The 12162-nt window shown below is 38.2% G+C and overlaps 1 protein-coding gene across 14 annotated transcripts in view; it reads left to right on the top strand.

Moving 5' to 3' along the window:
• cacna1da (calcium channel, voltage-dependent, L type, alpha 1D subunit, a) overlaps window positions 1-12162 on the top strand; it is a 218453-nt gene that overhangs the window by 148324 nt on the left and 57967 nt on the right. For 5 of the 14 annotated variants that reach the window (XM_061874281.1, XM_061874279.1, XM_061874274.1 and 2 more), the window contains 2 exons: window positions 8044-8103; window positions 10902-11008. In XM_061874281.1, coding sequence (XP_061730265.1) covers window positions 8044-8103; window positions 10902-11008 — 167 coding nt within the window. Of the gene's footprint in view, window positions 1-7906; window positions 7967-8043; window positions 8104-10901; window positions 11009-12162 lie in introns of all 14 variants that reach the window. The other 9 variants (XM_061874278.1, XM_061874273.1, XM_061874277.1 and 6 more) reach the window with 3 other exon arrangements.

Raw genomic sequence — 12162 nt, 5'->3', positions numbered from 1 at the left:
TCAACATTGAACACATCAAGCCCTATCAGCCCCCTGGATTGCCACCATCACTACAACAGTGTTTACAAAGCCTACAAAGACGCCTGCTGCTAAAAAAGCTGCCCCAAAGCCAGTTGCATAGAAAATGTATTAATTTATCAGTATCAATCTTGAAAAGCAGACAGTTAGCATATTAGTATAGGCTTGGAAATAAGTATTTTGCACCCCTTAGTAAAAATAATTGACTGATTTACAAACCCCGTTTCCATGAGTTGGGAAATTGTGTAAGATGTAAATATGAACGGAATACAATGATTTACAAATCATTTTCAACCCATATTCCATTGAATATGCTATAAAGAAAACATATTTGATGTTCAAACAGGTAAACTTTTTTTTTTTGTGCAAATAATCATTAACTTTACAATTCGATGCCAGCAACACGTGACAAGGAAGTTAGGAAAGGTGGCAATAAATACAGAATAAGTTGAGGAATGCTCACCAAACACTTATTTGGAACATCCTTTGTGCAGGCTAATTGGGAACAGGTGGGTGCCATGATTGGGTATAAAAACAGCTTCGCAAAAAATGCTCAGTCTTTCACAAGAAAAGATGGGGCGAGGTACACCCCTTTGTTTTACAACTGCGTGAGCAAATAGTTAAACAGTTTAAGTACAACGTTTGTCAAAGTGCAATTGCAAGAAATTTAGGGATTTCAACATCTACTGTCCATAATATCATCAAAAGGTTCAGAGAATCTGGAGAAATCACTCCACGTAAGCGGCATAGCCGGAAACCAACATTGAATGACCGTGACCTTCGATCCCTCAGACGGCACTGTATCAAAAACCGACATCAATGTCTAAAGGATATCACCACATGGGCTAAGAAACACTTCAGAAAACCACTGTCACTAAATACAGTTTGTCGCTACATCTGTATGTGCAAGTTAAAGATCTGCTAAGCAAAGCGAAAGCCATTTATCAACAACATCCAGAAAAGCCGCCGGCTTCTCTGGGCCCGAGATAATCTAAGATGGACTGAAGCAAAGTGGAAAAGTGTTCTGTGGTCTGACAAGTCCCCTTTCCAAATAGTTTTTTGGAAATACCATATTTCCTTGAATTGCCGCCGGGGTGCTAATTAATTTAAAACTTCTTCTCACTCCTGCGCTTACCAAAGGCATGCGGTAAAAGTAAGCATGCGCTAATTAATTTAAAACCTCTTCTCAATCTGGCACTTACCAAAGGCATGCAGTAAAAAATTGAGTGTTATGTAAGCTAGGACCTCAAATCCTACTGAATAGCCCTTAATCCTCTTCCCTTTATGTGATTTCAAATTACTGGTATTGAAATCAGCCTCCTCCATTTTGAAAATAATGACAGGGGAAGTGTCACTCGTGATGTCACGAGTTTGACCAGGCGGTAATACTAAGCATGCGCTAATTATTTTGCGAAACAAGTTTGACTCGGCAGTAATTCAAGGCAGGCGCATACTATATGCCCTGCGGCAATTCAAGGAAATCCGGTATTCGACATTGTGTCATCCAGGCCAACGGAGAAGCGAACCATCCAGACTGTTATTGACGCAAAGTTCAAAAGCCTGCATCTGTGATGATATGGGGGTGCATTAGTGCCCAAGGCATGGGTAACTTACACATCTGTGAAGGCACCATTAATGCTGAAAGGTACATACAGGTTTTGGAACAACATATGCTGCCATCTAAGCGCCGTCTTTTTCATGGACGCCCCTGCTTATTTCAGCAAGACAATGCCAAGCCACATTCAGCATGTGTTACAACAGCGTGGCTTTGTAAAAAAAAGAGTGCGGGTACTTTCCTGGCCCGCCTGCATTCCAGACCTGTCTCCCATCGAAAATGTGTGGCGCATTATGAAGCGTAAAATACGACAGGGGAGACCCCGGACTGTTGAACGACTGAAGCTCTACATAAAACAAGAATGAGAAAGAATTCCAATTTCAAAGCTTCAACAATTAGTTTCCTCAGTTCCCAAACGTTTATTGGGTGTTGTTAAAAGAAAAGGTGATGTAACACAGTGGTGAACATGCCCTTTCCCAACTACTTTGGCACGCGTTGCAGCCATGAAATTCTAAGTTAATTATTATTTGCAAAAAAAAAATAAAGTTTATGAGTTTGAACATCAAATCTTGTCTTTGTAGTGCATTCAATTGAATATGGGTTGAAAAGGATTTGCAAATCATTGTATTCTGTTTTTATTTACATCTAACACAATTTCCCAACTCATATGGAAACAGGGTTTGTGTATAGCGCCTTTTTTCAGAGACCAAAAGCTCTTCACACTGAGAACCTCAAATACAGTTAACCCGGTTCATACATCTAAAGACAGTGACTTGAAGTAGGGGTGTAACGGTACGTTTTATTATGTTGGAACTTATGTCAGTTTTAAGGTCACGCTTGGGTTATTTTTGGGGAACAGAATGCAAAACACAAAACTGCTTAGCTTTGTATAAAAATATTTAAACGGATCATTTTATGATTTTTTTTCTACATTTAAATCACCTCTTTGTGGTCCACTTAACATGCGTCTTCTCCCCGTCAGCCATAATGTATTTTTCAGCGCTTCCATATGGCGTCTACTGACAGGTATAAGTTAAAATTATACATTACTTTGTAATTGAAATGGCAACAGCGGGGGATGCATGTGCTTGTACGAGCCAATCTGCCACAAAACAAAAGGATAGAAAAAAATAACCATCTTAATGACTACAATGGCGGACTCACGCAAAGCTCTTCTGGTAAAACATGATCATATATAGAGATATCTGCTGATGCAACTCGCGACAAATACACCACTACCTCGTCAAATTCCAAATGGCTCATTTGGAACAAAAATGAAGGAAGGCAAAATTGTTTTATAAATATCTCCACTATGCCTCCATGGTTTAAGTTCACATTACAAGGATTTCCGGGGATCCTAAGTACACAAAAACAGGTAACAACAGGTAAGATAAGTCGGTTTTGTGTATTAGGACCCCTTTTAATGGAACATTTGATGAAACCAAACGTCAATGAAACCAATAAAAAACTGTAAACTGCGAGCAGGTAATTCTCCAAAATAAGGTACAATAGAAAATACAAATACTGTGGTACCTTGAGATACGAGTGTAATTGGTTGGTTGTGTGATGCAGCTTGTACCACAAAGAACTTGTATTGTGAAACAGAAGAATTAAATAAATTAAGATCCGTTTAATGGTAAATGGGTTACACCTGTACAGAACTTTTCTACCTTCAATGTACTAAAAGCGTTTTGACACTATTTCCACATTCACCCATACAAACACAAATTCCCACACTGATGGTGGGAGCTGCCATGCTAGGCCCTAACCAACACCCATCAGGAGCAAGGGTGAAGTGTCTTTCTTAAGTACACAATGGGCGTGACGAGGATGGCGGAAGCTGGGGATCGAACCAGGAACCTATAAGTGGCTGGCCCGGCCGCTCTACCAACCAATCCATGCCGTCCTCTGTTTAATTTGTGTTTTGCCCTCCCTTTTACATAAGAAATGTATTAAAAACAATACCATAGAATGTAGTCTAAACAGCCAAAGTAGTTTTATGAAGTAATGTAATAATTAAGTCCAACATTTATATTGGAGAGTGGAGTTCTACGATAGCTCCTTCCAGCTGCTTCACCGTCAAACACCCCATCAGCAGCTTTTCAATATTTGCGTGGATAAATGTCTGCCACTTATTTATCATTTCAATGTTCTTGGCTGGCATTATTGACTAATTCTGCCTCAGTAAGAAGCACTCAAACTGCTTTACCAAGTCCGCCCCACGCTCAGCCATATTTTTGGATGATTTCTTACTTTAATTCAATGAATGTCATCACACTTCTTCTTCTCAGCACTGTCCATTACACTCACTTCCTTCCTTCCCATGCTTGGAAAAACAAAGTTGATCTCCAGCCCTTCGATAGGTGGTGACTTGTCCAGGGTGTACCCCGCCTTCCGCCCGGATGCAGCTGAGATAGGCTCCAGCACCCCTCGCTACCCCGAAAGGGACAAGCGGTAGAAAATGGATGGATGGATGGATGGATCTCCAGCCATAGGCTAATGCGAGCGAGTACCACCAGAGGCTTTGGTCGGATCTTGCAGATTTAACTGTGACACACCAACTAGCGTCGAGGTGGCTTGAAATCAAAACCTAAAACATAATAATTAGCCAAGAGTCATACCTTTATACCCCAAAAACTTACAAGGTGTGACATTTGTATCTCAAGGTACCACTTTATTGGTTTACGGAGTAGACGCGTGACTATACCGCGGTAGGAACTGCACCGTAAATGTTCCGGACCAAAAGATGTGATGAAAAATTGTTTTGAACCGTTATACCCCTATTGTGAAATGATCAAAAAAAGTTGAGATGATTTTTTGCACGTTAATTGTGACACTTTACTACACTAAAATATCACTTTGATTGACATTGACCTGCTGTTTTTGAAGGTAAGACGAGGTAAGAGGTAACATGGCAATAACACTGGTACATCTTACTTCTCTGTGGTTTATGCATTGTTGATGACACTATATGGACAAATGTATTGGGACACTTGGCCATTACACCTACAGAAAGTCATTTTTCGATATCTTATTCGGACAAAATATCCTGCTAAGAAGAAGAAATAGGATTTAGGAAGAATTCTGTTTCAATCCCTGTATCACACCTGGCATGTATGTATGTACTGTAGTTTTTGTTGGTAGAACAAAAACTACAGTTGATTATATGCCATGTTTTGTTAGTTGGTGAAAAGCTTGATGAAAATGTCACTAACCAACTTCACCACTGGATAGAGCACTCCGCTTATTGTATTGCATGAGAATAAAAACAAGATGCCTGCAAGATGTGTTGTGGTTTTCTACGACTCAGCATTTATTTAAAACCGTGTCTCAATATTTTTGTCCATACAGTGTATTTTCACAGCACACTGCAGTGAAACCTCTAAGGTCGAACACAACCAGTTCAGGGACGTGTTTTAATTCAAAATAATTTGTTGTAGGGTCAAACTGTCGTCATAATGAAAGCTTTATTCAGTCTAAAGTCAAGTTTCTAGCATTTATAAATTGTATCACATTGGTATTAAAGTGTTAGTAGCAACCACAGCTGACTTTATAACATTTTTATCATTAATGTTGTCATATATTAGATGCACATTATCTTTAAAGGCCTACTGAAATGAGATTTTCTTATTTAAACGGGGATAGCAGGTCCATTCTATGTGTCATACTTGATCATTTCGCGATATTGCCATATTTTTGCTGAAAGGATTTAGTAGAGAACATCCACGATAAAGTTCGCAACTTTCAGTGCTAAGAGAAAAGCCCTGCCTCTACCGGAAGTCGCAGACGATGACGTCACATGTTGATGGCTCCTCACATATTCACATTGTTTTTAATTGGAGCCTCCAACAAAAACAGCTATTCAGACTGAGAAAACGACAATTTCCCCATTAGTTTGAGCGAGGATAAAAGATTTGTGTTTGAGGATATTGATAGCGACGAACTAGAAAAAACAAACAAACAAAAAAACGCGATTGCATTGAGACGGATTCAGGTGTTTTTAGACACATTTACTAGGATAATTCAGGGAAATCCCTTATCTTTCTATTGTGTTGCTAGTGTTTTAGTGAGTTTAACAGTACCTGATAGTGGCATGTGTACGTCCACGGGTGTGTTGACGCGCAGTGTCTCAGGGAAGTCGACGGCAGCTGTATGGGCGGCACAAGCTCAGCTGATATCCGGTAAGAAACGACGTTTTACCACAATTTTCTCACCGAAACTTGCTGGTTGACATTCGGTTGGGATCCATGTCCGCTCTGATCCATAGTAAAGTTTCACCTCCGTGAATTTTAAACAAGGAATCACCATGTGTTTGTGTGGCTAAAGGCTAAAGCTTCCCAACTCCATCTTTCTACTTTGACTTCTCCGATATTAATTGAACAAATTGCAAAATATTCAGCAACACAGATGTCCAAAATACTGTGTAATTATACGGTTAAAGCAGACGACTTTTAGCTGTGTGTGTGCGCAGCACTTAAATTCGTAACAGCCCGTGACGTCAAGCGTAGACGTCATCATTAAGCGACGTTTTCAAGAAAAAACTCCCGGGAAATTTAAAATTGCATGTATTGGCATGTGTTGCAATGTTAATATTTCATCATTGATATATAAACTATCAGACTGCGTGGTGGGCAGTAGTTGGTTTCAGTAGGCCTTTAAAATCACTAATTTACACAGAGCCCAAGAAACAACATGCATGAGTTACACACGTACCTTCATTACTCGTGTTCTGTCGTTAAAGCTGATTTGTGCGTGTAATTTTTATGCAATAAGACAAGAAAAGGTCGCTAGATCTATCCCTCATCACTTTTTCCTGAAAGACAATCTGGGGGATCTGAATACTAGAGGTTGGGAAAAAATGTCAAAATGCCAATATTGGGATACTTTTTCTAACGTATATATTATTTTTTTTTTTTGTGGCAAGCAAGGCAGTAAAATAATTTGATCGCAAGAAGTAGGGGACATTTATTTTACATTTAAGGGGCAAGAAACCTGATTCACTTTCTGCACAATTGCAAAAAAATTAACTAGATCATTTTTTTAACTATGTGTTTCCAATGAATTACTACTCTCATAGAGTGTACATTTATACAACTTGTATTTTAAGCTGCATTTTTATTTCATTAGAGAACTGTGTAGAATACATCACCATATCACAATTTGTAATACTGTATTATACCAGAAATCAAATATCCTGAAAAGTATGAAGTCAATGCCAAGACACAGCCGTATAATATTTGCTAATTAATAGGGGTGCTGGAAAAATGTATTCACATCCAAATTGCGATTCCTATTTATTATGACTCTGCTGGTGCCCAGGGCTAGGACCAGAACACGGTTTCAGTTTAATGCTACTAAAATCTGCAATAGTATTCCTGAATATGTGAAACGGGCATCTATGTTGCCAATGTTCAAATCCAGCCTGAAAATTTTGCTTATAACAACTGAAAGTATTTTATCAACAGTACTTGATAGATTTTTTTTTTTATTAATTATGATTGTTTTTATCATGATTTTATTTTCTGGTTTTAATTTGAAAGATCTTTTTATATTTCAAACATTTTCAGTAAACAACTTAGAATTACCTTGTGTACAAATTGTGTTCTATAAATAAACTTGCCTCGCCTTGCCTGAATCGATTCAAAATGTTCGAAAACATTTTTAAAAATGTCCAACGTCATCTCAGCGCTTACTCCCTACATATATATGTCTTGTGTCAGCAGCCAAAAGAAGCTTTTGTAACCTGTAACCTGTTCTAAAAAGGTTTTATTATAACTTTCATACTAAACAATATATTGCGAGAATCAGTGGGAAACAGAATGTGTTGGTTTGACAATCGTGATCAATCAAGATTCTGGATCGTATCTTCACTTGAAAAAATCGTAATCTAATTTAATTAAAGTTGTTTTAAGATTCACATCCCTACTTAATATAGCGACAAAGTTCCTAAGATGGCAACACTGATCCCTCTTGCTACATCTTCATATTTTGTGGCAGCGTGTGTTTATAAATGATGGCCAACAAGTAGCGCCAAATCTTTTTGGTGAGGTCCAAACTATCCGAGGTGAGCCGAAACAAGTAAATGAATGTATGAGAGGGTTTAGGACTACATTTTCTGGGTCCGTTCGACTCTAGAGGTTCCACTTCAGTCGCTTGTGCCGCTGCGGTTAAAGTCGCCACTCGTAACGAGCCGTCTGCTGTTCCAATTCGTCCAAATTCTTTTGGCAACCAAATTTCCAGCTAAAGACAACTAAGCTAAAGTCGTGTTTGCTAATGATGTTTGAATTTGCACAATGAACTGTCTTTGTTAAACATCTGCGTTGCTTTTTGCAGATACTTGGTTACTTTGACTATGCTTTCACGGCTATCTTTACTGTTGAGATCGTTTTGAAGGTAAATGTCTTGTGTCCCCTGTCCGTGCTGTACCTCCCACCCCCCTATAACCCTTCAAACGTGTGGTTGCCTTCCAGGTCCTAGGCTATGCAGATTATGTCTTCACTAGTATGTTTACATTTGAGATCATATTGAAGGTAACCCAATAAATGACAACGAGAGCCTTGCTGCATTCTCTCCTTGTGTGTCACCCGCCACTCAGTACAACCTGGCTTGTTTGTTTCCTTTCTCTTATTTACTTTGTTTGCTTCATGGCACCTCTTTTAAAGCAAGACACTCAAATCTATTCGAGTTTTTAGTCAGTTAAGTGAAGAAGACAAGTTGGGGGAAGGAAACAGCCCATCAAACATTACATGCTACTCCCATGGGTGTCACGTCATGGCTGAAAAAGATGCAGGAATGGGTGATGTTTATTCTCCAACGGGCTGCTCGGACATTGTTCAAGCATTGGCTGAAGTTGAGTCAGAGGTCATTGTTTTGGAGGGGGTGGAGGGCTCAAACAGAAAGTCAACTCCAGTCAAAGCTAATTATTCCATACCTCCTTTAGGGACCCATAAAAGAAGGGGCAAAGTCAGCCATGTTCCAGCCGAGCATGGTTCGGTCTGCTTACCCTGACTGAGTGCATTGAAAGGTGGACTCGTCCTTGAAATCATTTGGACCAAAAATAACCACAACACTGCATTTTGACTCCTAAACATCCCCAACGCTCCCAGTTAGCGTTTAACATCGCACTGCAAGGGCCCCACTCTTTAGTTGCACTCTTCAAATAGGGTTGCCAACTGCCCCGTCGTATATTTACAAACAAAACTAGGCGTCCCGTATTGAGTCTAAAAGGGACGCACTTTGTGGGAATAGTTGAAAATGTTAATGGAATTAACAGGGGACTGTATACTTAATGTTACGGTAAATATATTCTCAGCCCTTTCCTGCTCTGTCACCAATGGGAGAAAATAATTCACCAACTTTACTGTGAATCTCTGGTAGTGTAATGGTACACTTTTCTGACCAAGTTGTGTCAGGAAGGCTGGTATAAAGATTAGACTAAATCAACATGTGATTTTCCTCGCTGTGGCAACCCGTGACGAGATAAAGCTGAAAGGTCGCTATTTATTTAGGTAATGTTCTTATTTTGCGCTAAAAGCAAATTATTTAGTCCCCCCAGAATGTGGGGATCGCACCAAATTCAACCAAACTCCATAAATTACCATATTTTTCAGACTATAAAAAATATTTTTCCCTATATTAACCGCACCAGACAATAAGCTGCAGATATATATGTTGCGAACTGAGTTATTTCCACAGTAAGACAGTAAGATTTATTGAAATACCTTAATTGTTCCCAAACGGTGCCTGTTAAACGGCAGTAAAACAGCTGATCAAACAAAACAGAAGTCATTGTCATGGACCCACTAGCTGCGGAAGCTAGCTCTCCAATCAGCTAAACAGACTCAATAACTCCACGGTGACGTCTTGGTGATTTTACTGAGGAATTTGTGACACTGAAACACTACAAAAAGAATGCCATTGTGAGTTAATAATACTAACACAGACACCCGTAATCGTGTCAGCATGTTAACTAATGCTAACGACTCTAGCGTCATTACATTACGATAGCACGTATAAATATTCATTAAATACTCCTACGGACATCATTTTAGTAAGTGTAAACAGTTTCAGCTACACTATAAATCTTACAAACGTTGCCTGAACGATGAATAAAGAATCCACACGAGCAGAACGCTATGTACAAGAAGACTTTGGTGGTGATTCTTTCTGGAATTATAATTAATTATTACTATTCGGTATAATGAGCTAAACATTACCGTATTTTGACTATAAGCTCTGAGTATGCGCTTTTACTGCTGTCGAATGCCTACTTTAAAGTATAAATCAAGTAAAACATCAGTAAAAAAAAAAATTCAAAGTTTAGTTGAAACCTTGTTCTTTTTCAGGAATATTTAAAACAATGACAACACGTTCCTAAAATCATAAGTTCATTAAATGTTATAGAACAAAATGAGCCTCAGAACATCACAACTTTTGCCGCATTTTCTGAAAAACCTGCATTAATTCCAAAATTTTAGACCGCAAGAGTCACAAAAAAGCCTGTGAAATCCTGGAGAGACTGAGTATTGAACAATTTGTTTCCCATTTGTACAGTACTCGTAACTCCAAAACATGTATCCAACTAAATTCTGGTTAGAATCAAATAGTATAAAAATGTTCACAATACAGTTGGGGTGAAGACAATCTGGTCAAGATGTGATTATAGTCATTTCTTTTTCAGGGAGTTGGCAACTCTATACAAGTAATCATTCACTTTGATTTGAAAACAGCATTATGTTGGCTGTTTTTTTTCTTCTCTGCCTGCTGAACTCTTCTAATTTACGGGGTGATATTAAAGAACATGACAGAATGGGCTTTAAAAGGACGGTCGGCATGAATGTGACAGCAAGTTCAATTTCACTTTCCAATCTCTATGACCTATGCAAGGAAGAAGTATATTTCTGTAGCCGTGGCAACAAAATGCATGTTTTATTGCCTTAGATGATTGAGAAATGAATGACTTACTACTACATTCATGTCACTAAAGGCCGTGGGGGTGGCGACAGTAGATTTTAGACCCCCTCCCCCCTTTTTTCATTGCTCTCAACTCGCCACCCTCAATCAGAGTGAAATACAACAGTGTGCAATAATGTGTGTGTTGCAAAATGAAGAAGGTAATATGATGTATATTGTAAATATTTATCATGTTGTGTGTGTGTGTGTGCATGCGTGCGTATGTGCGTGTGCGTGCGTGCGTGTGTGCGTGTGTGTGTGTGATTGTATGAAGGAGAGTGTTTGAGTATTAAGTTGTGTTTGTGGCGTGTTCTAGAGAAACTGTGTGCTTTTTCTTTGCCATTTGCTCCTCTGAAATCTCCTGCCTTCCTCTCAGATGACAACATACGGAGCTTTTCTCCATAAAGGAGCTTTCTGCAGGAATTACTTCAACCTTCTGGACTTGTTAGTGGTGGGAGTGTCTTTAGTCTCCTTTGGCATACAGTGAGTATGAATGAATGAAAGTCTACAGTATCTTTCAATGCACCCACCTACGGTACTTATCTTTATGAAAACACAAGCGCCGGACCATATAGATGGGGGTACGCGTACCCCGGGGGGTACTTGAAGGTATGCCAAGGAGTACGTGAGATTTTTTTAAAATATTCTAAAAATAGCAACAATTCAAAAATCTTTTATAAATATATTTATTGAATAATACTTCAACAAAATATGAAGGTAAGTTCATAAACTGTGAAAAGAAATGCAACAATTCAGTGTTGACAGCTAGATTTTTTGTAAACATTTTACATAAATATTGATGTTAAAGATTTATTTTTTTGTGAAGAAATGTTTAGAATTATGTTCATGAATCCAGATGAATCTATACTTAAATCCCCAAAGAGGGCACTTTAAGTTGATGATAACTTCTATGTGTAAAAATCAATTTTTATAATTGAATCACTTGTTTATTTTTCAAAAAGTTTTTAGTTATTTTTATATCTTTTTTTCCAAATACTTCAAGAAAGACCACTACAAATGAGCAATATTTTGCACTGCTATACAATTTAATAAATTAGAAACTGATGAAATACTGTAGTGCTGTATTTTACTTCCCTATCTCTTTTTTTCAACCAAAAATGCTTTGCTCTGATTAGGGGGTACTTGAATTTAAAAGATGTTCACAGGGGGTACATCACTGAAAAAAGATTGAGAACCACCGTTTTAGAGGCCTTTAAAGGTTACAATGGTGACTCCTATTAGCCGCATCTTCTTTTTTATCATCTTTAAAAATCGCCCTCCCCAACTCCCTCCTCCCCCCCAAAAAAATAGGTGTTATCTTGTCTTTCATGATGATTGTGAACGAAAAGCAAAATAAAGTAAAAAAAAAAAAAAAAGTGTAACTCCCTTTTAATGTATATCAGTAATCTATCATTTTAAACAGGCAAACTTTTAAACAAAGTAAAAATAGCTAAAGTTTTATCGATTTATAAGCCTGGAGACAAAGACCAATTTACAAATTATAGTATCTTTACTGCCGCAATTTTCAAAAATAATTGAAAAACTGTTCATAACAGATTTGATAATTTCGTAAACATATAGACTATTCGCCGAGAACCCATATGGATACAGAGCTAATACTTCAAAATCAATGGATT

The sequence above is a fragment of the Nerophis ophidion genome, linkage group LG16 (assembly GCF_033978795.1).
Source record: "Nerophis ophidion isolate RoL-2023_Sa linkage group LG16, RoL_Noph_v1.0, whole genome shotgun sequence".
NCBI lineage: Eukaryota > Metazoa > Chordata > Actinopteri > Syngnathiformes > Syngnathidae > Nerophis > Nerophis ophidion.
The sequence above is the reverse complement of the archived record's forward strand: the minus strand, read 5'-3'. Positions and strand labels throughout refer to the sequence as shown.